Source organism: Clinocottus analis, unplaced genomic scaffold (assembly GCF_023055335.1).
Source record: "Clinocottus analis isolate CAN_PGR_092001 unplaced genomic scaffold, fCliAna1.0.p SCAF_6, whole genome shotgun sequence".
In the NCBI taxonomy this organism is placed as follows: domain Eukaryota; kingdom Metazoa; phylum Chordata; class Actinopteri; order Perciformes; family Cottidae; genus Clinocottus; species Clinocottus analis.
This window is the reverse complement of record NW_027176218.1, coordinates 9,699,064-9,721,871: the sequence shown is the minus strand read 5'-3', so window position 1 is coordinate 9,721,871 and position 22,808 is coordinate 9,699,064. Positions and strand designations below refer to the sequence as shown.

The 22,808-nt window shown below is 38.9% G+C and overlaps 2 protein-coding genes across 4 annotated transcripts; one reads left to right on the top strand and one right to left on the bottom strand.

Moving 5' to 3' along the window:
• Positions 1 to 418: 418 nt before the first annotated feature.
• Positions 419 to 8,141, bottom strand: malt3 (MALT paracaspase 3). Its single transcript, XM_068603272.1, has 15 exons — positions 8,070 to 8,141; positions 7,740 to 7,815; positions 7,517 to 7,641; positions 7,147 to 7,285; positions 6,856 to 7,025; positions 6,547 to 6,649; positions 6,051 to 6,086; positions 5,713 to 5,916; positions 4,712 to 4,889; positions 4,448 to 4,522; positions 4,171 to 4,298; positions 2,721 to 2,870; positions 1,975 to 2,129; positions 1,204 to 1,320; positions 419 to 1,057 (listed from the first exon to the last, which is right to left on the bottom strand). Exons 2-15 carry the CDS (start codon positions 7,747 to 7,749, stop codon positions 719 to 721), a joined length of 1,929 nt encoding a protein of 642 aa, XP_068459373.1. The 5' UTR covers positions 7,750 to 7,815; positions 8,070 to 8,141; the 3' UTR covers positions 419 to 718.
• A 1,530-nt stretch (positions 8,142 to 9,671) lies between these two features.
• On the top strand, positions 9,672 to 22,761 carry alpk3a (alpha-kinase 3a). 3 transcript variants are annotated; one of them, XM_068602670.1, is made up of 14 exons: positions 9,672 to 9,719; positions 10,037 to 10,307; positions 11,086 to 11,207; positions 11,643 to 11,760; positions 11,873 to 13,145; positions 15,583 to 18,058; positions 18,379 to 18,526; positions 19,058 to 19,185; positions 19,693 to 19,728; positions 19,813 to 20,087; positions 20,204 to 20,292; positions 20,398 to 20,615; positions 20,709 to 20,757; positions 20,844 to 22,761. In XM_068602670.1, the coding sequence occupies exons 2-14, from the start codon at positions 10,171 to 10,173 to the stop codon at positions 21,178 to 21,180; spliced, it is 5,406 nt and encodes a 1,801-aa protein (XP_068458771.1). In that variant the 5' UTR covers positions 9,672 to 9,719; positions 10,037 to 10,170; the 3' UTR covers positions 21,181 to 22,761. The 3 variants fall into 3 exon arrangements, with proteins under 3 accessions (XP_068458771.1, XP_068458770.1, XP_068458772.1); XM_068602669.1 differs by having other exon boundaries at positions 19,693 to 19,734; XM_068602671.1 differs by lacking the exons at positions 9,672 to 9,719; positions 10,037 to 10,307 and adding an exon at positions 10,673 to 10,704 and having other exon boundaries at positions 19,693 to 19,734.
• Positions 22,762 to 22,808: the final 47 nt, after the last annotated feature.

The following is a 22,808-nucleotide window of genomic DNA, read 5'->3' as shown; positions in this document are numbered from 1 at the left end:
CAATGAGGATAGCAGTTTTTCAAGGTTTTAAGGGTCTTCAATAAAGTTGGTGTTGGACCAAAACTGCAAAAGACATGTGACGTTAAATTAAAGTTATGATGCGAAGGAGTCATGTTTGAGACAAGAAAGTGTAACAGTTAATATCAAGACTGTTCTTACACTTATGTTACATTACATTTAGTTGCAAGACGCTATATCTTTTTTCCATTAAGTTGAGCTAAATTAGTCCAAAGATGCACCTCGAGGTTCCATTAGGGTTTAAACAAACCAGATTAAGCATCATACAATATCATTTTGTTGATGGTTGATTTACGTCTATTCAATCATAAAAGTTTGTCATCCATTTAAACCTTAGTTTGCAACCGAATGACGTGTTACAAAAGACTGAGATCAAATAGTAATACAAGTAGTGGTTTTTATTAGATACATTATGAACAGTTAAAGTCTTTTTTGTTAAATTAGGCTAGCCAGCTTGCCACTGATGAAAAAGTATTTTACAATGTACGATAAACAATGGTTAATAAAAACAGTTAAGTGTTAATGTTTCTTCAGTGTTAAGATATGGACTGATGAAGCAAACCACACTCATTCACTCATCACTACCATCGACCACCGATGAATAAGATGCAAATGATTCAGCAACTGAGTCCTAATCACATCAGTAAAAAGCATCACAATTACAATTTCAAACTAGTATTCACAATCGGACCAGAAAGGCCTAAAGTCGAAGAGGGAAATCTTGCAGCTCATTTTCATCATTCTCTTCGGGTTCGTTGCTCCTTGTAACTGTAACTTTATCAGCACACTCTGCCTTTCTGGTGAAAGGGCGACATGGACCAGCCAGAGTATGACACAGCTGCAGATTGCTGCTCTTAATGTTGCCCATACTTTGAGCAGAAGCCCGTTCTTGCTTCTTAGCTGTTGTTGCATGATTCCTCGTGTACAGTTTGCAGGATGCCACCAGAGGCGTTCCAATGTCCACCTGTTGGCTTTCTGTCTGGCGCAGCTTACTGTCCATGTGAGAATAGTGTAGATCCACCTTGATGACCAGCGTCTTCTAACAAATGCAAATAATAAAACAATATTACACATTTATTTTGAAGTCTTTTTTGTAAAGATTTACTCTGTTTTGATTACAAATTTAAATAATAAAAAAACACTTCACAGGTACAGAATAGGGACACATTTTCCTCAACTGCGTACCGTGAGCTTTTGAAGAGCACAAAGTCGCAGAGTACAGTCCGGGTTAGCAGATTTATTAAATAGTAGAGTGTCCATCTCCTCTGACCGGCCAGGGCTGGAGAATATGTCTTCCATCGGCTAAGGATTCAAAGCATAAAATGTGTTGTCAGCATTATCCCAATTTTTAAGCAACTATATAACATGTATGTTCCCTCTTGATAAACATGTCCCGTATTTACATTGGCCTGGCACTGCTGGAAATACACTCTAACACTGATGCATTCACAAATCAGCCACGAGATGTCAGTGTAGGCCAAGACTCTGCATGGCTGTGTCACAGAATTAAGAGAAGTATAGCAGATAACTATCACTACATCCTGCTTTGTATGTGGATGCAGCAACCTGGAAGTCCATATATGGACAGAACTTCCTCAGACATGTGAAACGTGGGGGTGAATGGTAGTCATTGAGAAATAACTGCTACCACGTGGAAGCAGGGTAAGCAACATGGAATTAATGATGATGTAGACAATACTTGCAGTTTTTAAACTTCATGTCGCGTTTAGAAAACTCTTAAAATAACAAAAGATGACTCAAGTGATGTGTCAAGGCAGTAATGTTGAATCATATGTATACTGTACATTTACTCTTCACATTGAGTGTGTTTCTGTGTGTCTATGAAAACAAAAGGGCTTTGTCACAAGAATGACACTGTGTAGATTTTGCATGGCTCCTATATGGATTAGAATTACACTTGAAAGGATAATTTTTAAGTAAAAATGAAAAACTTACAGGTATGCTACTCAGGGTGACGTTGCAGTCCTGGGTTTGGGGGTCTTTTGTCTTTACAGTGGCAAAAGCCACCAAGACATTCGAGAACAAAGCTGAAAAGCTGACTTCCACTTCTACTCCGCAAACAAACACCAGCCTTTTCTTCGGTGGTAGCTCTGAAAGGATACATGAACAAGTGTTGGGTTTTTATTTTTGTGATGATTCCATACAACATGTTCCACAACTGTTTTACTATAACTGGTCTTTTGTTTTATTATTATTATTATTATTATTATTATTATTATTATTATTATTATTATTATTATTATAGTCAAATAATACTTAAATAGAGCAGATAAAACCCTGGATTGAGCGCATTAGAGTCTTTCAGCTGTTAAATTCAGCCGCATGTAGTCTGAGAGAATTAGGAGATCTTTATAGTATCTGACTGTTTATAGGTTTAAAGTAAATTTTAAGGAAGTTATGGTGTCATGAGCCAACTTCTTCCATTAAACAGGAAAATACTGTAAAATTAACCAGTTCCTTGTTTGATTTAAAAAAAATAAACCACAATGTCCGCACTTGGTTTGTCACATGCTGTAGTGTAGGAGGTGTGAGTATGAGTATAGAAAACAATCCATCACACAATCAAGGTGACAAAAGATCAAGAAATGAAACTAATGTAAAATGAACTGAATGAACTGGAACGTGGATGAATTTTAAATATCCTTTTTGCAATGCGATTTTACAAAGTGTTTTTAACTCACTATTTGCTTGTCTCCAGCAGGCCTCTCGCTGGTGAAGCTCTCTTGTGTGGCCGGTGGTGCGAACTGGGTCTGCAAGGGATCGAGGTTCCTTTAGGGTGTGTTTGATTTCCACCTGCTGCTTGCCTTTGACAAGAGGGTCTCTGCCTAGATCTGGTGTAGAGAGAAGGGAAATACTGATAAATATGATGCCCGAAGAGCTGACAAAAAAACTCAATAGCCACTTTACATACTAATATCATGTTGTAGTGTTTTCCCCTTTTGTACATATATTTTGTATCAATATTGAGAAAATCAACACTTTATTAACAACTAAAACCTCCATAAAATGTGTTAGTAATGACAAAAGGCTGTCCACCCATGCTATTTGGCTCATGGGGCTGCCTGAGTTTTGCAATAGCACGGACAAAACATTTAGGAGATTTACATGGCTGGCTTTGAGGAACTCAGGGAAATTTGAAGTGTTGGATAGTTAATATTCACAGTAATTGACTAGCTAAATTGGAAAACCCCTATTCACAAGAATAAAGACATGCAAACCAGGGAATCATTTAAAAGGTTAACAGGTTCAAATAAACCATGGTCAAATAATTTAATGTAGATTTATTGTTGGCTTTTAAAAAGATATGGCATCATGAATATTTGGGGCGAGCTGTCTTCGCTATAATAGATGAGCAACCAGCAGCTCATCATCACCATCTCTTTTTCCGTCTCTAAATAAATCCCAGACAAGATGAGCAGATATCAAAAACGGAGGCGTCGCGATTTTTTTATTACCGCCCATATTGTGGCTCAAGGATTTCAAATGAAGAGTCAAAATGATTTAAAATAAAATAAAACAAACCGTTTTAAGAATGTCCCAATGATGGTTCATTTGTTCATCTAAATATAGACACAGACACAGCGTTTTCTGTCAGCAGCCCACCCTGTGAACCCGTGAGAGCGGTGTCAGGAGGTGCCCAAACGGCAGAGCAGCTGTCTTGCACTCTGCAGCTCTCGGGTTTCTTAGTGTTCTCTTGCCAACAGTGTGAATTTCCAGAGAATGAGGTCACATGCTAATGGTACCTCGAAAGATTATTCGGCCAGAGACCCATCAAACAGACAAACACACTCTCAAGCCGGGACAACTTGATAACTCTGTCACAGCTACACTTACAAGTCTTGAGTAAACAACAATAAAATGAGTTGCCAATAATTGTAAAACTTGTATGTAGTTCACAAAGTGCACCAAAGTACAACCTGTCCCCATCAGATGCGTTTAGCCTAAACCTAACAGAACTGTCCACCTGCTAAGTAGATTTTTTTTTGTTTTTTCAATTGTGATTTTAGTAACAAACAAGCTTATCTCCTTCACAGCATGTTTGACCAACTACACATATCCTTCCTATGGCATCATTTTAAGGCTCATATACTTTGGATTCATCATCAAAAATTGAAACACAGTCCAACTTACCCTCGGACACCTTCTCTAAGACATGTGTGACTTTCTCCGTCTGTAGGATGTGCTGGTTCAAGTACTTAGTGAAGATTCCGCTACTTTTCCCCCCATCCTGGACCTCGTACGCCTCTGCATCTTCACATCTGCATTAGTTAACAAAGGAAATGTTATTGGAAAAAAACTGATACATACATACAACATAAAGTGCCATTCCACAGCATGTTGACTGAAAAAAGTTTCTGCATTTGTAATTAAATATTTTATATTAAAAGTGCTACTAAAAGATACATACGTGGCATAACCATAAACGGTGTTCCCGCTGGGTCCCAATGGCATGATGCCTGAAAGTATGCAATCCTGGTTGTACCTTCACAGGAAAAGATAGTTTGCAGAAGACTGAAGTAAGGCAAATAAATACAGCTACCTAAATGTACAGTATATAATATTCTGTACGAATGTATAATACAGTATGCATAATCATCAGTTTACAAATAAATGTAAAAATACAAGTCACTGTCTTCTGTTAGTGAAAACATAAATTAATAGCTGTGCTTACCATTTTCTACAGGTATCCAGAAGAATTACACTCAGTGCAGTCTGTCTTTGCTGCATACTGAGCATGACCCTCTGCACACAGACACAATTTTCAGGTCGGTACGGTTGCGGAGCATCGACGGCCACCAAATAGTTCCTCCCAACACGCTCATATCCATGACCCGCATAGTAGAAAAGGCCTGTCAAAAGTGTTAAAATGCATATAGTTACCACTTATAAGTATCAAATTTTGCATTGAACATACACAATCCACTTAATGTTTGGAGCAATTTCAATAAAGTTCCCACTGGGGAGCAAAACATAGATTCCTATACAGAATGTTATGGTTCAGAACTCTCTTATTTTTCCATCTTTGTTTTTATTATTTGCAAGAGAATGTAGAGAATAGTAACAGAGAGGATCATTCTGACGCAGCATGGCAGTTCTCTTATTAGCATTTCTCTATATTCAACAATATCCTTTCATATTATAGCTCTATCATTTGCGGTTGTGTCTGCTGTTTTATAACAGAAGTGGCCTCCTCTGAACAATATGTCTTGTTTTGAAGCTCTATGCTCTAGTTATTAGTATGCTCTAGTTATTAATAGCTGAACGTTTTCACACACTTCAATGGTCACCTCTTTGTTGTTTAACACTGTATAACTGACTATTACATGTCAAGAAAATTACCTTTAGTTAATTGTTGGCCTCATTGTGAATGAGCCTCTTCAAATACTATACAGTCACTCTCAAAGTGTTACAGGCATAGAGGAAGTGCCATTCATAATTTTAGAAGTTAAAAACGCCTACGCTTTTTTTCACCCCTCATCTACCACTTGACCAAGCATACCATACTTGTGAAGATGCAGATAGTGAACGCACGGAGGGATTCATGACACATAACACGTGGACAGCAACAGATAAGAGCAACAGAAACTGGGGGAAGAAGTTAAATTGTACTTCATGAATCATGGATCAATTGGCAAATGTTTCAGAATAAGATGTGTCGCAAATTCTACTCACCATAAACTCCTCTGTCAAGGAGCTGAATGAACTTGTCAATAGCCGCGAGCATCTCCTGCCTGGTGAGATCCAGCAGTGAAACCACTCTGAAGCCAAGCTGCTGCAGAAGGTTGGCCAACTCGTGTACATCCATAATGGGGGCCATTAAGGGAGGATGATGCGTGTAATTCAAGTTGCCAATTAGTAGGGCAACTTTGTCAGTGGCTAAAACAAAGATCAAAGTAGAATTCTAATTATAGCAACACAAGGAAAATATCATATGTACCATGATCCCTTTTTACTGTGGCACACTAAAAATAGCAAGGGTTGACACTGGGTTTCTTTCCATAAAATCGTACCTGTGGGTACTGCAAGGGGAGGCGGATCAGTTTGCACTAGAGGGTATAAAACAAAAGTTTCACACAATCAGTTTTATAAACAAAAATCTGATCTAGTATTCTATGTTTCTGTCCATAGGACACATATCAAGCAGTACAATTACCAATTTCATAAATTGTCTTCAATATTTTTGTGATCTGCATAGTCCATGCCACAACATAAGTTACAAAACGGAAAAACTCTGAAAGAACTAGTTTCACTTTACATCACTTTCCTGTTGTGTGTCTAAGGCTCGGATCAAGTACTATTTGGAGTCTAACTTCCCTTTTAGTCTGTAGAAATGGGAAAGTACCTGCAGCATAATGGAAAAACCTTCTAAGTGCTAAATCAGTGGAATGAAAGGAGTTTTTTTCATTGGAAATGGAGAATGTAAGGTCTGAGTAATGAACAATGATAAAACTGGTAAAGAAAAAAACTTTAACAAAGCTGATAAAAGTATTTCCAGTTATGACTTACCTAAGTCAACATCGACTGGTTCAGTCCACGTCTCCTCCAGCACGTTAGATATGGAGCACAGGTAGGATCCTCTATGTTCGGCCGTTGCACGGTCAATCTGCAGGTATCAAAGTTGATTATGTTCCGACCATATTTTGTCTTTCTGGCTATTACTGCATATGTAAGATTACTCATCAATCAAAACTTTAGCAATACATTAACCAACAGGGTACATGATTCAGAGCCATTGAATTGACACAATAAATGAAGCACAGTGTAAACAATCACAGTCAGCACTGAGATAAGTAAACACCTCATCCTTACCTGCAGCATGCCACTATTCTTGTCCAGCAGCGGCTGTCCATTTCTGTACCACTGGTACTGGGGAGTGGGGATGCCAAAGGCAGCGCAGCGAAGAGTGATTTTTGTACCTTGGTGGACTGTCTGGGGTTTAGGGTTGACAGCAATGTGCGGCTCTCCTAGCCAGTTTTCTGGCAACCCTGATGATAGATAAAGATTTAAACCCACAGCAATATACTAACAATGAGCAAGAAACTGACATGCAGAGGCTGTCTTGCAATAACAAAAAAAAAAGATATAAATCAAAATAAGAATGCATACCTGACTTATCAATGTCTAACACCTTCACTTTCACCCACTCGCTGAACACCCAGTTACAAAAGTGGTCATTCACCCGAGACACATAGAGCTGAGTTTTTTTTGCTCTGATGGTCAAGTCTGCTTCAGTGCCTCCAGGCACCTTCAAAACAAAACAAAATGATAGTTTAACGAAGTACAGAAACAATCATGATGAAAAGATTAGGATTGTTCGCAAGACTGTGTCAAACATGTTTTTTTTTTAATATTTGTTTTATATTTTTAGTTATACGTGCCATTCAAAATACTTAAGTTTGAGACCTTCAAAGGAAACAATTTACTTTAAAATTGTTTTGGTTACTCAAACACATATACACGAGTGAAATCCACAAACCTCCTTATCATCATCAGTGAACCACTGGTAGTTGAGGATCCCTGTGCCCTCAGCTCGGACACTCAGGGTCAGTTTGTGGTTCACAGGTACACACACAGAAACAGGATGCCGCACGATGACAATTTCTGAAGCAAAGCAAGTGAGAATCTCAGTCGTCTGACCTCAAACTATGGTGTCTTTATGTTTGAAAAGTCTCTGCATGTGGAGTGGTGAAGAGACATACCGCTGATCATTATTCGACAGGGTTTGGTGCGGGATCCATTTAACAGTGCATCCTCTTCTTATTGTAGCGTAACAGACTATAAGAAGTGGAGTCAAAGTTTTAAATTGGTATATTTAAATAACTCCCTTTAGTAGGCTGCATGCCCAAAATCGAAACAAAATAATACTAAAATGAATTGCTCTCCTCTGACAATTCGTGAAATTAGCTTGAACTGTAACGCTCAAATTATACCGCAGTTAATGCTGTAGTTTCTCTTATAAATCTTCTTATTTAGACATTTTAAAAAATATGTATTCAAAATGAATCAAACACTCATGTCTTACTGCATACCTGCCGTCAGCCTCGTACCAGTTGAGCAGGTCGGACCTCAGCCAGTGAATGTTTTCCTCCTCTCAAACTACATCACTGTATTTATATCGAGAAAAATCTCCCTTTCCCGGAACAAGGCAGTGTACAGACATATTACCGGTAGATCTATAATATGGGAGCATCTCATATAGTGTAACCTTCAGTACACAGGAAAAAATACAGAGATTTCATTTTATTTTTAAATATTACAGTCTTAGTTTTATGAATGTCCAAACGGACGCACCCTGCGCTGGTTAAGTCTGCGTGAATCGTGTAAGGAAGACGCGAGTGGAGCCACTTTTTCAGTCATTACGGTAGCGATCGTTCTGGCACTTTTTCAGGTGCTGTACAATCACAGTCTGAGGTGTAAGGAAATGAGTCGCACACACTTTTCAATCTTCTGGGTTTAGCCTGATTTGTGTTGAAGCTCCTCCAAAGATATGAAATAAATTATTGTCACCATGTAGTGATGACGAATTGTTATGTTCATCATCACTACACAGCTAATTATATACACAAAAAAAGCATTTCACTGCCACAAATTGCTCAACACCGTAGTAGTCCATGTGACCTTTATACTGGAAATGCACGTGCACAATGTCTGTTAAATGTACACATTTTTAAAGTGTCTCATATTATATATTATATGTAATATAACAACATTATACAATTGAACAGTTATGGCGTGTGTCTTTATATACTTTATTAGTACACACTGTTAAGTAAACACATTCATAGATATATTTATTCTTAGTATCTCTTTCGCAATGCATACGTTTATGTAGGCTTTTTACAAAATGTTATTTGTTTTAAATAAAAATACTTTGCAGGTGCATTTTTTGGTTTGTTAAAGATCTGTTTTATTTTATTGTTATTTTAGTAGAATTTTAGTTTAACCAGGAAAGCCTCAAATATCTTTTTCAAGACTGAGTTGGCCAAGAAAGAATAGTGTGTGGAAGACAACCCTACATTTGATAGAAATGTGAATTATGAACACAATTGCTGATTAAACTGAATTAAATATTTCTTCCTAAATATATCAGAATTTAACAATAAAATAAAACACCCTAAAACTATGAAATAACGTACGCATCAATATTATAAAATACACTAAATCAAAGTAGGCTTTAATAATTTATTAACTGATCCTGTTTTTTCTAATTGATGTGAAATGTGAGCAGCAGGGGCTCTATGTGTTCATAATGTGTTGCAATACAAAGTAAGGGGGGCTGTCCATATCAACTCCTGAGCAAAGGATAAGACATAAACTATTGGTTGTCACCAGCTAAAGATGCAGACGTGTTTTGTCCACATCCACTCAACAACAGTGTCTCAAAGGTATGACACCCCTTTTCCAACTTAAGACAAATCAAAACCAAGCAGGGTCATTTTTAAGACCAACAATGACATTTTTTTATGAATGTGTTCTGGATTGAATGGTTAGCTTTTACTTTAAATTCTTTTTTTCCTTTCTTAAGTCTAGTTTTGGAAAATCTTATGTGCTCTTGCACCTATTTGTGGGGCTGCTATAAATAGGGCCCTGCTGGCAACACATGTGTGTCTATGATAGGCAGTTACAGAGATTGTCTTCACAGTCTGTGGCTCCAAAGCAACACCGACAACATCTCAATGGTAAGTTGGAAAATTTAATAAGTTTTCAGGTGATTGAGAAACACCTGAATTATATCCTCAACACATACATATCAATAACACGTCTTTGGTTCATGTTTGACCACTAACAGCCCTTCCACAACCTGATAGCTGATCCTATTTATAACATGTTCCAATGTAAAGTGGACTGTGGTCAGAAAGGACAAGCATTGAGACTGAACTGTGTGTTTGACTTTTGTACGAGCAAATGAACCAAAGTGTATCTTACACTTTATTTCATTTACTTGAAACAGACTCTTTGACTGTTCTAAAGTGTTTCTTTTTTTTTTCTTCTGCAGGGGCTTTTACATGGATACAACATTATATTTAAACCTTGACGAACTGTGGACATGAACACGGAGTAGTTTCATACTGTGGGTGATACATTTATCACAATTTTTTGAGAATTTTTTGTGAATTGCTTCAGTGGACTATGACTTCCAGAAGGCCAATGGCTCGCTCCTTCTCTGGCAATGGGAGGACAAGCAGCTTCGAAGAGGAGGGCAGCTCTTCCAATAGCCGCACAGAAAGCCGGAATCCTTACCTGTCCAATGTTAGGCCAGAAAACAGGTAGACAGCCTCACCTTTGTCCATTTATATGCAGTTTTTTGTAAAGCAGATTTGTATTTTCTTTATTTATCTTTATTGCATGGTGGTAAAGAAAAAAACATCTTGGTCTGGGAAAAGAGTAAGTGATAAAAAAATAGTTAAACCATAGATATTTTCCAAATTGTTCAGCACATTGTGGGTCAAATATCACATTTATTACATCAATGATGCGTGTTTGTGATTCCAATTTATAATTCATAAGTAGAAAAAAGACCTTGTTGTCAAAGAGGAGGGCAATTAATAAACCATTTAATATAATTGGGTTATCTATATATACGCAGAACTTAATTATTGACGCCCCTTCATTTGCTTCCTCTCCGAATAGCTATTCAAGGTATTCTCACTACAGGCCAACGAGGTAATCAACACTTTTAAAACATTCCTCCCGACTAACATCGTAACCACAAAAAATGACGTACCCCAAGAATGAAACCTACACATGTTTGAACTGTCATGTAAATGTTCAGTTTGTCCAGTGTTGCGTTCAGTTTTTAGTGATGATTATCAGTTTTAGTGTTGGATTGACAACATTGTTTTGCTTGACACCTCACAAGTCTCTGTGTCTCTCGTCCACACTTTCGTCACTACCTGAAATCCCCATTAACATCCTTATTCCTTTATTAAACAAGTTATTGTAATGTACTGCACAGAGGTAAAGAGGTCACTGAAATTATATTGAAGTGTAAAAGTGTCGATTTCAAGGCAATAAATTCTCTAATGTATCAGTGTTTACTTCCAGGAGCACATTGTGCAGTGTCATGGCTCAGCTGACTGAAGACATACAGCCATCATTTGACACCACATTGAAATCAAAGGCAGTGTCAGAAAAGTGTAACGTGAAGTTCACCTGTGTGGTATCAGGTAGGTCTGTTCATTTGCATTCATTTGTTGTCTGTCAGAGGAAGTGAAACCATTCAGATTGTTTACATCGACAGGATGTGACTAATCTGAAGACAAAGAAAAGATTTAACTTTGAAGTGAACTGGTTTATTCTTCCTTAACTGATTCATAAACCCAACAGACCATATCATATTCAAGCTGTTTTTTCCGGATGTTGTGTTATTAAATGCAGGCAGAATGTCCTTCCAGCAGCAACAGCCGTTCCAGCAGCTGTCACTTCAGAAACCAGATGCCAAAAAACATATTTATTCCAAAGCTTGGAAACATTGTTTTCTTTACTTCACAATTTCCAAAACAAAGTTATATTTACCGTCCCTGTGTTACAATTATTGTTGCTTTGTGGCACTTGCATAACCCAGAAGCTATTAGTTAATTATAGTCCATCAATGTCTTTAGGTTACCCAGCTCCAGAACTGAAATGGTATAAAGATGATATGGAACTGGATCGCTATTGTGGACTCCCAAAATATGAAATTCGTCGTAAGGAAAAAACCCACACCCTTCATATTTACAAGTATGTAACACGACCTTGCAAAATTCAATACCATAATTAGAAATACAGCTTTTTGTTCGCAATTGTAACACTGATAGCCTAATATGAGATTAATATGTGTTTCTGTTTCCAGTTGCACATTGGACGACGCAGCCATCTATCAGGTTTCAGCAAGCAATAGTAAAGGTATTGTCTCTTGCTCGGGAGTTCTGGAGGTCGGCACCATGAACGAGTTCCAGATCCACCAGAGGTTCTTCGCCAAGCTGAAGCAAAAAGCCGACAAGAAGAAGAAAGATCTGGAGGAGCCCATCAAGAAGGGGGATAAAGAAAACCCAGAACGTCCTGAAAGGAAGCGACACTTCCCACCACAGGAGCCTAAGGCTGAGGAGCAACTGGGAGCTGCAGCGGAAGCTAATGGTGTCAGCTCAGAAGTCAAGGAACCAGCCTTTGTGACATCCAAAGACCTGGAGGAGATATCTCCATCTGAGGACACTTCGACCAAAAAGAAAGTAAAGATCACAAATGGAGTAGATGCTGAGGTTGAAAACAACAGCAGACGCAGCAGCAGAAGTAATATGATGGGGAATGGAGGTGAAAACTGTTACGATGGAGGAATGGGTTTAGCACAATTTCTGGCAGAGACTCTCCAGTCCCAGACTACTGAGGAGAAACAGAGTCCATCTCGAGAGGAGGAGCCTAAAGAGATGGATGTTCCTGTTGTAAGTGCCAGTAAAGAGAAAGAAAGAGAGCAAGAGAGGATGCAAAAAGTGAGGGAAGAACAGGAAGAAGCTTTGAGAGTAGCAGAAGAGCATGAGAGAAAGAAAAGGAGAGAAAGAGAATTGGCCGAGGAGAGGGAGAAAGAAAGGAAAAGTCTGTTGAAGACGTTGCATAAAGTACCGTCGACAAAACACAGCTCAGAAGTCAAACATTGCAGCAAGACTCATAAGGATCATGACCACAACATCCAGGCTTCCATCTCCACGGTGCTACACTCAGTCAAAGATTTCTTCTTTGGTAAGAGCAAGAAGGACTCTCATGATCACACGGAGAACAAGGAGACAGAGTTTGACTACTCGCATGCCTCGACACCGCCATCATTTCGGCTGCAATTAGAGCAAAATCAAGTGTGCAAGCCTCTCACAGAAGACATTATGGCTATGGAAATAGGTAAACCGAAAGAGCCTTCAGAGACTGTGGATACAGAACAACGGTCACCGAAGCCACATACACATCAGAATGAAGGCAGTGTTCCACACACGGACCAGCCACTAGCTCATAAATTGCCACCTGAGAGCGTAGAGGAGTCCACAGGCCAGAGTGTCAATGCGGCGGATGCTGCTGTGGAGGCCATGGAGGTATCGGTGGGTCAAGAGAGTAGCAGTCCAGGTGAAGAGGTTCTCACTGAGGTATGTACAGTGGTCTTCCATGGCAGCTGGCTGCCACTTAAGAGTTATATATAGGCTGCATTTGTCTGACAAGATAATGAGCTACTTCAGGGCCAAAGCCTGAACTATGTCAACCATGACTCGGTTTAGTCTTTGAGCTGCTGCTGGTTACAAATGTGGTAGATATGACGACTCATGGTTAGATGTTATATTCATGGTGTGGAACAGTCAGACTATACTGCTGCTTTAAAACATACAATATAAAAGTGAGTCAGCCTGGCCATGTGAGTCTGTGGTTTAACTGCATCTACATCACTCAAGAGTGTCAAGCTAAACAAGATAGTGTGGGAGATATAGGGGACCATAAGCACCGAGCAACTTGCAATAAATGTGTGAAGGTGGGGGATGTTGTGGATCGACTTGGCACACTGTAAGATAGGATGGGGAATATCTCAGATGTTGGCTGCAATGAGTGGGACACCAGTGCGTCAGAGATAATGATGAAACCTGAATGTCAGAAGTGGTTCTCCAGTTACAAACAGGCTTTGCGTGACAGACGGCCGTGTGGTCTGGATGAGCGGCAGTCGAGTGGCAGATCTCTGCATGAAAGACGGCCTCGTCACATTGGACACATTCCTCACACTCCCCTCCCTTTATCTTTAAATAAACCTCTTCCTCATCTAGAGCAGTAAGAGGAAGGCAGTACTTCTGTCATCTTAGCGTTCAGCTTAGATAATTGTTTCAAGTCTGTCATGTTTAGGGAATTAGGATGATCATGATTAATATGCTGTACAGTCAGAAAGCTGATAGGGATACTTAGCCTTTTGCTATGGCGGGGCACTGGTATAGTTCAGTTGGGTCATGTGACAGTGACACTCGGTTATATGGATTTGGGTTTGGACTTTAAACATTAAAATTCTCAAATTTCTCTTATTTTTGAACAAGATGAATTTGCCAGAGTGACACTAGATTAGACTGTTTAAGAAATACGGTGACATAGTGGCCTTATTCCATTTAAATCCACTGAAGTAATGGCCAAAACTACAAGCATGCAAGTATTTCCTATCATCCCTCAAAAGTTATAATTATTTATTCTGCATATTTTTTTCAATGTGTCTAATGCTTAAGGAGAAAGTTAGGAAGAATTTGTTTAATTACGATAGTTTCTATATGTGATTATTTTAATCCATCAAAATCGAAACTTCCCTCTGAGTTAGTATTACATATTTTTGTATTTAATGTATGGAGTTCGGGAATTGTTTTGTTTTGTAACTTCTCCATGAAATGCTAGAAAACAGCAGATGTATTTTATTCCGCATTGTCCACTAACATGCAGTTGGCTGGTGCTCGATGAAGTGAAAAGGGGAACAGAAATCTGTGTTTACCTCCAAAGCGATTCTTTGTCCGTAATGTGGAACTTCAACTGTATCTTTCTATGATGGTTGTATACTAGGCGGTCTTGTGGATGGCAAGTACTAGGAAGTCAAACGTTTTAATTTGTCACATGTGTGTGACACCTATATTTACACTGTATGTCTAGCCAGCCACAGCTTGAATTTGAGACTGTGACACCAGTTTCCTTCCATCGAAAGCAGCAACTTGTTTTTTTATTAGTAGTCACTGCTCTATGCAAGACATGTTGTAACACGGTGGCTTGTGGCGACATTACTTCGTCAGCATTCATCTTGGTGTGAACATCAAAACCAGGGGCAATGAGGGGAAAGAAACACAAACACTTTGATATGGAGCTTGAGGCTTTACCTATAAATCTTCTCTTCAATACTATATACACTCAAATGTACAATTTGTGTTTTTTGTTTTGTTCAGTTTATATTATTAACAATTGGTTGATGATGTCAGATTCAGGTGAATCATGCTTGTTGATTCATCCTCAACAGAGAAGTGATCATTTATTTAATGCCCAACTGGTTCTCTGAGTAAACACAACATGTCGAGTATGTGGGAATTCCCCTGTCAAGAGGCCAAGTACACAAGCACTTTAAAATTAAGATTAATCATAGACATACAAGTTAGTACCCAGTGTGATCATGGCTAAATTCTAACAATACAAAAAAAGAAGCTAATCCCACTTTGTTCACAAAACACACAACGCAACGCGTGTTTTTTAGAATCTGTCACTGTTGCTTCTGTTGATTTATAGTTGCAAAATGTGTCTCATTCTAAACACGTCACTGTGGTAAAGGTCACTGCAGTAAGTTTGTTCCAACAAGCTTCTTAAAAAAACTCCTCAACATGACACTGAATGTTTTTTTTTTCCCATTAGATCGCGTTGTCCTGAACAAATCAGACTCTTAAAATTACTTTGTGTGCATGTCAAATATATTTTTGTACACGCATGAGAAGCAAAACTATCAGTGTATATGTGGTTCATGTAGTTCTAACACTGCTGTAAATGTACTGAAGTACTAAAATTATGTACGTTTTTACTTTTTATCAGGCTGAAGAGAAAGATCCTCAGATAGTATCAGTTATCAAAGAGGTTCCCGTACACCAGCAAGATTGCCTGGTAGTTTCACCACAGCCTAATCACCAGGCTGCAAGAGAAAAGCCCTCACCCAGTGAAGAAATATCTGTTCTGCCACAGACCCAAGACTCCCATAAAGAGTCCTCCACATCCACCCTCACTAGTTTGGAAGAAAGCTGGACTTCCCTTCACAATCTTATCTCGCCATCAAACAGCCACAGACTTGGAGAGACACCCAATGGAACTCCACGAGAAAAAAAGATGAGTGTCGACGAGATGGGCATAAAAGGTGAACTTGGCAGCGCCTTCAATAAGCTTTGTCAGGAAGAGAAAGCTGAAGTGAATTCAAACAGACAGCTGTGCTCAGAAATTAAAATAGCTGAGATTACTGAATTAAGAACATGTTCACTGGAAAAGATAATAGAGCCATGTCAATCTAAAACTCCAGATCAGGTTCTTTCATCTCTGCCTGCAGTGGCAGCATACGATGTAGTGCGAGATGATGTAAAGGAACAGGCTGAATGTACCCCACTGATTCAGGAAACGTATGTAGGATTTCCGCCCACAGCAGCCAGAGAGAGTTTAAAGAAGGCTGACCTACAAATGGTGCAAGAATGCACTTCTTCTGTAGGAGAGGAAAGCAATGCAGTCCACAATGTCGACGCAATAAAGATTTCAAACACAGGTTTTAGAAGCAGTGAAGAAGCAAGTAAATTGAAAGAGGCTTTGATTTCTGCTTTAGACATAGAAGTAAACTCTGGTAACAATCTTAAAACCCAAGAGCAAGTCATTTTAGAAGATGAGAGCGCTGGAGTAAGAAATGAGAGTTTACCGTTTGAAGTGGAGACAGAAAAAAGAAACGAAGTGAAAGAAGAGGAGGATGTATCAAAAAGCCTCTTCATAACACAAAACAAGGTGGGTAATGTTTATGTTTTGGAGGAACATATTAATGTTGCACATCAAGAGAGCAGTGAGAGACAGCAGGATCAGCCTTTAGCGAATATCCCACAGATCCAAATATCTACTATTGATGATACCCCAGATATTAAACCAACTATTGCAGGTGTTAAACCAAATAAGCATTTTATAATACCAACAATTGAAATAATGGAGCCAGAGCTCAAAGAGTGCACTCCGTCAATAACTATTTTGGGACTACACAAGCAAGAATCAGAGCCTACGACTTTGCAAAAACATGATGCAACTAGTGTGTCTCAGGTAATAATCCAAGGCCACAGCGTGACTGATTCTACCAGCGTGTTGCCCACACAGAAAAGTGTGCAGAATGATAACAACCTCTCACTCACAGAGAATGGAAAGGAAGTTGTGCAATTAGATAACAACACAAAAATGTTTGAGCGTGAGCAGCCACACGTGACAAGTAGTGAACAGCTCCCTCAGATGGACTATGCATCAATTCCTGTTATAAATGTTTCATTTACTGATGACAAGGAGGAGGATGTATATATAAACACCCATGTTTTAGATACACAGCAGCCTTTAGAAACTCCACCAGTGCCTTTGTTTGTGGTGCCACCGATCTCTGTCACTTGTCATGAAAGTGATTCTGTACTGCCCACACAAAGTGAGCAGACAGAAACAGAAACTTCATCTGCCACACAAAAGGGAACAATGCATGGCATTGACAATAACAATACCGCTGTGCCTGAAAAAACTCAAAGTAGAAAACAGAACCTAGAAGAAACAGCAGAAAAGAGTATAAAAGAAAACACCCCCTCTACGCTATATGAAGCTCTAATACCAAAAGTTGGTGACAGTTTGCCATCATTCAGTAAATCAATGGAAGATAACATTGTTCCTGAAGTCTTGAAGACAAAACCCCTTAAAGAGGTCAAAATGGAGAATTCTGTGTCTGTTGAGGACCTTCAGAGAAACAGACTATGCTCTAAACCTCCAGCACATCCTTCATTGAGTCCAGCCAGTCTCCGTAAATTCATGTCCAAAGCTGCTCCAGACTCTGAAGTAATCACTGTGGGTGACCGTCAGACAGACAAAGCAGAAGAAGATGTAAGTGGAGGCTCAACACCAACATCATCCCTCTCCTGTGAGAGCAGTCCCCGTCTGAAGCGCAGAGACAGTCTGTCACTCATACGCTCTGCCACGCCTGAAGAGTTGGCCTCCGGAGCGCGTCGCAAAATCTTCATGCCCAAAACTAAAGAAGATGGAGAAGGAGCAGTAGTTGGTGCGCTGGAAACTCAAAGCAAGAAGGAGACGCCCTACATGTCACCCAGCCAGGCTCGCAGAGCAGCGTTACTGCAAGCTCCCACGGGACAAAATACCCCACCAATGGAAAGGCGCTCACCGCTGCTGAGCCGCAGAAAGGCCACCTTGGAGGTTCCAAAAGCCATGGAGGAGACTCCCACAGCAGAGCCTGTCAGCACCAAAACAGATGAGAAATCAGCTGAAAAGAAGTTAAACCCTTTGAAAGGTAAAGAAGCGATCCTTCACTCCTAAAATGTTTAATTGTGTGCATGTTTTCCAATAAATTTGTATCAACTTGTTGGCACAATATAATATATTATAGCTAAATACTTTAAATACTGTACGGCGGTCTGCAGTTCAACATATTTGACTCTTTTGTGTAGTTTTCACAAAATGTCATAATGCAAAGAGTTGTGTGAAACATTTAGTTTGTTAACACATTACTCTTACTAATACACCAGTGCATAATGAAGTGGGAACATGAAGTCTCCACTCTCCAGGACAGTATATATTTACCTTGACACCCTCTCTGTCACGCACCACCAGCTCCACAGGTCATCCGTAAGATAAGGGGAGAGCCGTTCCCAGATGCTTCTGGACACCTGAAGCTGTGGTGTCAGTTCTTCAACGTGCTCAGTGACTCCACCATAAAGTGGTACAGAGATGAGGAGGAAATAATAGAGGTGAAGAGAAGGTAAAGGCATCTTTTTGTTGCACAGTGTCAACCCTACTCTAGCCACCTGTAACAGATAAATCAACAGCAATGTCACATGGTGTTCAATTTGTTGTATTACTTGTCACCTTTTTTTTCGCTGCTATTGTTTTGAGGATTTCCAGCTGGCATGACTGGTAAAAATGGACATGTTCCGAATCTGAAACAGTAATGCAACAAGGATGAGCAGGAATTATTTGAGCCTCAGCGTGCATCTCATGGCCTTCTGTCATTCTCATATTCTCACTGCAGAGACGTCCAACTCATGTGACTGTGAGCCCCACAGCGATGACACAGAGAGGTGAATCTCTGGCTAGACACAGAAACTGTAACCTGACACAATATCTTTCCCATCTCCAGGGGGCATTACAAGTCTATATATGTGCTATTGTCTGCTGTGTCAGCAGAATGCTGCCTCACAGCGTGGCCATCTGTGTCACAGTGACACCTTGTGGGTTGTCGTTATGTAGAACTCAATAAATTATGTTTTTTAAATCTTTTTTTGTCCTCAAGTGGAGGAGATGAAACCCAAGTCGCACTGGCTGTCGTTCTGGCATCCAGCAACGATTGTGGAGTATATGGCTGTTCAATCAATAATGAATATGGATCTGACATCACTGACTTCCTGCTCAGCGTAGACAGTGAGTATATGCCTTAAGAAATCAAGTGTGAAATCTAAATATTTTATCTATATCTATCTATCTATCTATCTATCTATCTATCTATCTATCTATCTATCTATCTATCTATCTATCTATCTATCTATCTATATATATATATATATATAGATATAGATATATATATATATATATATATATATATATCTATATATATATAGATATAGCGCACCAACTATATATAGATATATCTATATATATATAGATATAGCGCACCAACTATATATATATATATATATATATATATATATAGATATATATAGATATAGATATATATATATCTATATATATATATATATATATATATATATATATATATATATATATAGATAGATAGATAGATAGATAGATAGATAGATAGATAGATAGATAGATAGATAGATATAATGCTTTATTTGTGAAAATTGTGAATTCACTGAAGTAAGATCATTTCGGTTCACCCACTGTCCCTTTCTGTTTTCTACTCCACAGTTCTGTCTGAGATCCTACTAAAAGAGGATTTGGAAGGTTACGGTAGCTTTTTCTTGTTTTGTCTTTGACATTCTGTCAATGTTCATTGTTCATGTAAATACGTGTATTGTTTTCCCTCAGTTGGAGAAGAGATTGAGATGACCCCGCTGCTGTTCAACAGAGGCCTGGCCGACTGTGGCAGCTGGGCTGAAAAGTACTTTGGCCGCATCATGACAGAGACGGTGCGCATCGGAGAGGGCTGCACTCACAAAGCCAGCAGAGTGAAAGTCATTTACGGCCTGGATCCCATTTTTGATTCGGGAAGCGCATGCATCATCAAAGTTCAAAGCCCCATTGCCTACGGGACCACACCGGAGAGCAACCTCATAGAGAGAAATCTACAGATAACTAAGCAAGTGAGTGAGAGGATTTAGTGTCCAAAAATCTTTTTGTAAATTGCTCCCACTAATTTCCTAACGATCATGATTTCAGTACAATGATCTGCTATATTTCATTTTTTTTGTGTTGCCAGGAATGCAAAGTCCAAAACATGATACGAGAATATTGTAAAATCTTTGCGGCTGAAGCAAGAGTTATTGAGAACTTTGGCGTTTCACTAGAGTAAGTACCAAATGTACCATGCTTATTAAACAGTAGCTCTGATTCCTATCAAAAAGTACAACACTGCCTTGTTAACAACCCACTAATTGTTTGTGTTGCCCACAGAGTGATTGCGCAATATCTTATGTACCGGCCTGCAAACTCTGTGCCATATGCTACGGTGGAGGCTTATTTCGAGGGTGTCTTCCTCAACTACTGTATGATGGATCCTAAAGGCAGGCTGATTACACAAATTGTTTCTGAGATGGAGCAAAAATGTAGCACCTTCCAGCACTGGATTCATCAGTGGACGCATGGCAATTTGCTGGTCACTCGGCTTGAGGGTAAGACACTTATACAAGGTCATAACCAGAACAGTCATTCATCTTTTTCTGAGAATGATAATATTGATAATCTTCTGTGATTTTCTTTTTCAGGAGTTGAAACGAAGATTACAAATGTCCGAGTTGTGACCAAGTCAAAAGGGTTTGTGTCTAAACTAAGAAATGCAAATGGTACTGTTTGTTTTCCATTAGAATAGCTGGAATAAAATGTTGACGCCTGTATTTCAGATACCAAGGACTAACAGAGCATGGCTCTCCTGAAGTGTTCGAACAGTTCTCGACCCACCATCAGTGCAACTACTACTGTGGACTTCTTGGCCTGCGCTCACTTAAAACTATGGATAGTCTACAGCAACCCAAGATGAAGGGCTCTAGAAGCCCCCTTCTCAACCGCAAACTGGGCTCCAACAGCCCCCAGTTGCATCGAAAAGGACACAGTCCCCAGATGTCGAGAAAGGCTAATTCTAGCCCAAAGGTGACTAAAAAAAATCAGGAGACAGGGGACAATAAAACAGGCACTAAACCCAAGCCTTCAGAAACTGTTGATGTCCTTGCCATGAGGTAGGAAGAAGCATCTCTCCTCTGTCAACCAAGATGTTACTGCTTGTAATGTTTTTGTATTACCTGTTTCTTTCCAGTTACCAAAACCAGCAAGGACTTGAAGAGTGAGATTAAAAGAAAAAAAAATGTTTGTTGACCTGACTTATTATAAAGAATTACTGTGAATTTCCTAGTCACCATTACAATTACAGTAACAAGATATCTAACAATAGCAGTGGTTTTAACTTTACTATTGTATCAGCTCTATGAGTGGACAAACAGCTCTCCGAGAAATATCTGTAAACTTCTTTTAGTGAAGAGTTGAACATTTAAATGGTTTGATATGAATAGTTGAGGAGAATAAAACCACAGAGGGAGTTCCATAATAAACGCTGCATGTTCATCTGTGATGTACAGCATGTGAGTCGGACATGAAATTGATACATATTGAGACGTTATTTATGGCTTGCATTAGAAATGCTTAATCGGTATTTACTCAAGCAGCAAAGTTGAGCTCTTGCTGTGGAATTACAGCACCATTGTTAAGTCAAAGATGTGTGTGTGCACTTTTGTTTTTGGCATTACTCTTTGGTAGTTTTTAAGTACTTTGTATCTGTTGTGTTTTTGATGGTCCTCTCATAGTAATTCAGGATATGTGCTGACGAATGCAAAGCAATGTGCAGTCGGGGCTTACCAGTAAACTCTTTAACGATGGTATGCTCACATTAACATGCAATTTCCTCCTTTTAAGTTTGTTCCCAGAAATGAGGAACGCTACTAAAAGAATAACACACAGTAAATGATCTGAACTATGGACTGAATAAAGGCCCACTGAACAAATAACCAAAAGTGCAGACTCCGGACTTTTAGAAGCCAGCTGATCACTCAGTAAGACTTACTGAATGAAATCTGTAAAGTTTTAGAGCAACTGACAATTACCTTTCACTGAATAAGAACAAGGAAAATGAAAATAACGTGAGGTTAGTGTACACATACACAGCAGAAGAATAATCATAAAAGTATCCACATATCTTAAGAAATTGCAGGTATTCAGGGTTAATTTCCAAGTGGAGTCATTTGCCTTTAACGAGAAATAAAGAACCAATAACACGTCTTTAGAAATTCCTTTTATGGATTATTGGTTAATGATCAATGAGTCTTTTAAGTCTTGCACTCTTAAAATTCATTTAACCTTGTATTTACATCCCTAAAATTGCACGACTGTTTATGATAGAAGACTCATAAAAGAGGTTGAAATATTGACGAGCTAATGGCAGTGAAAATACTTTAATGTTGAGGTGTTATGCTGACAAACTATATTGTGTTCAGGTGTACATAAAGTCAAAGGATGACGTGTCAGTGAGTAAATGAATGATTGATTATGAGAGAGGATTAATGTGTGTGCTGTCTATTGTTATGTCACATCATGTCAGCAAATGTTTTTTTTAAATAAATATGTAAAACACAAGTCCAACCATAGATCACATTTTCACTGTACATAGAATTGCACGTATAATTGTCAAGTATTTAAATTCATTATACTGTTGGTGACTGAATATTTCTCGATCTGTATTTCTGAAGAGGTGGCCTTTTAATCTATGGCTTTAAATAAGAGCCCATATCTGAATTAATTTACAATATATTACATAAAAG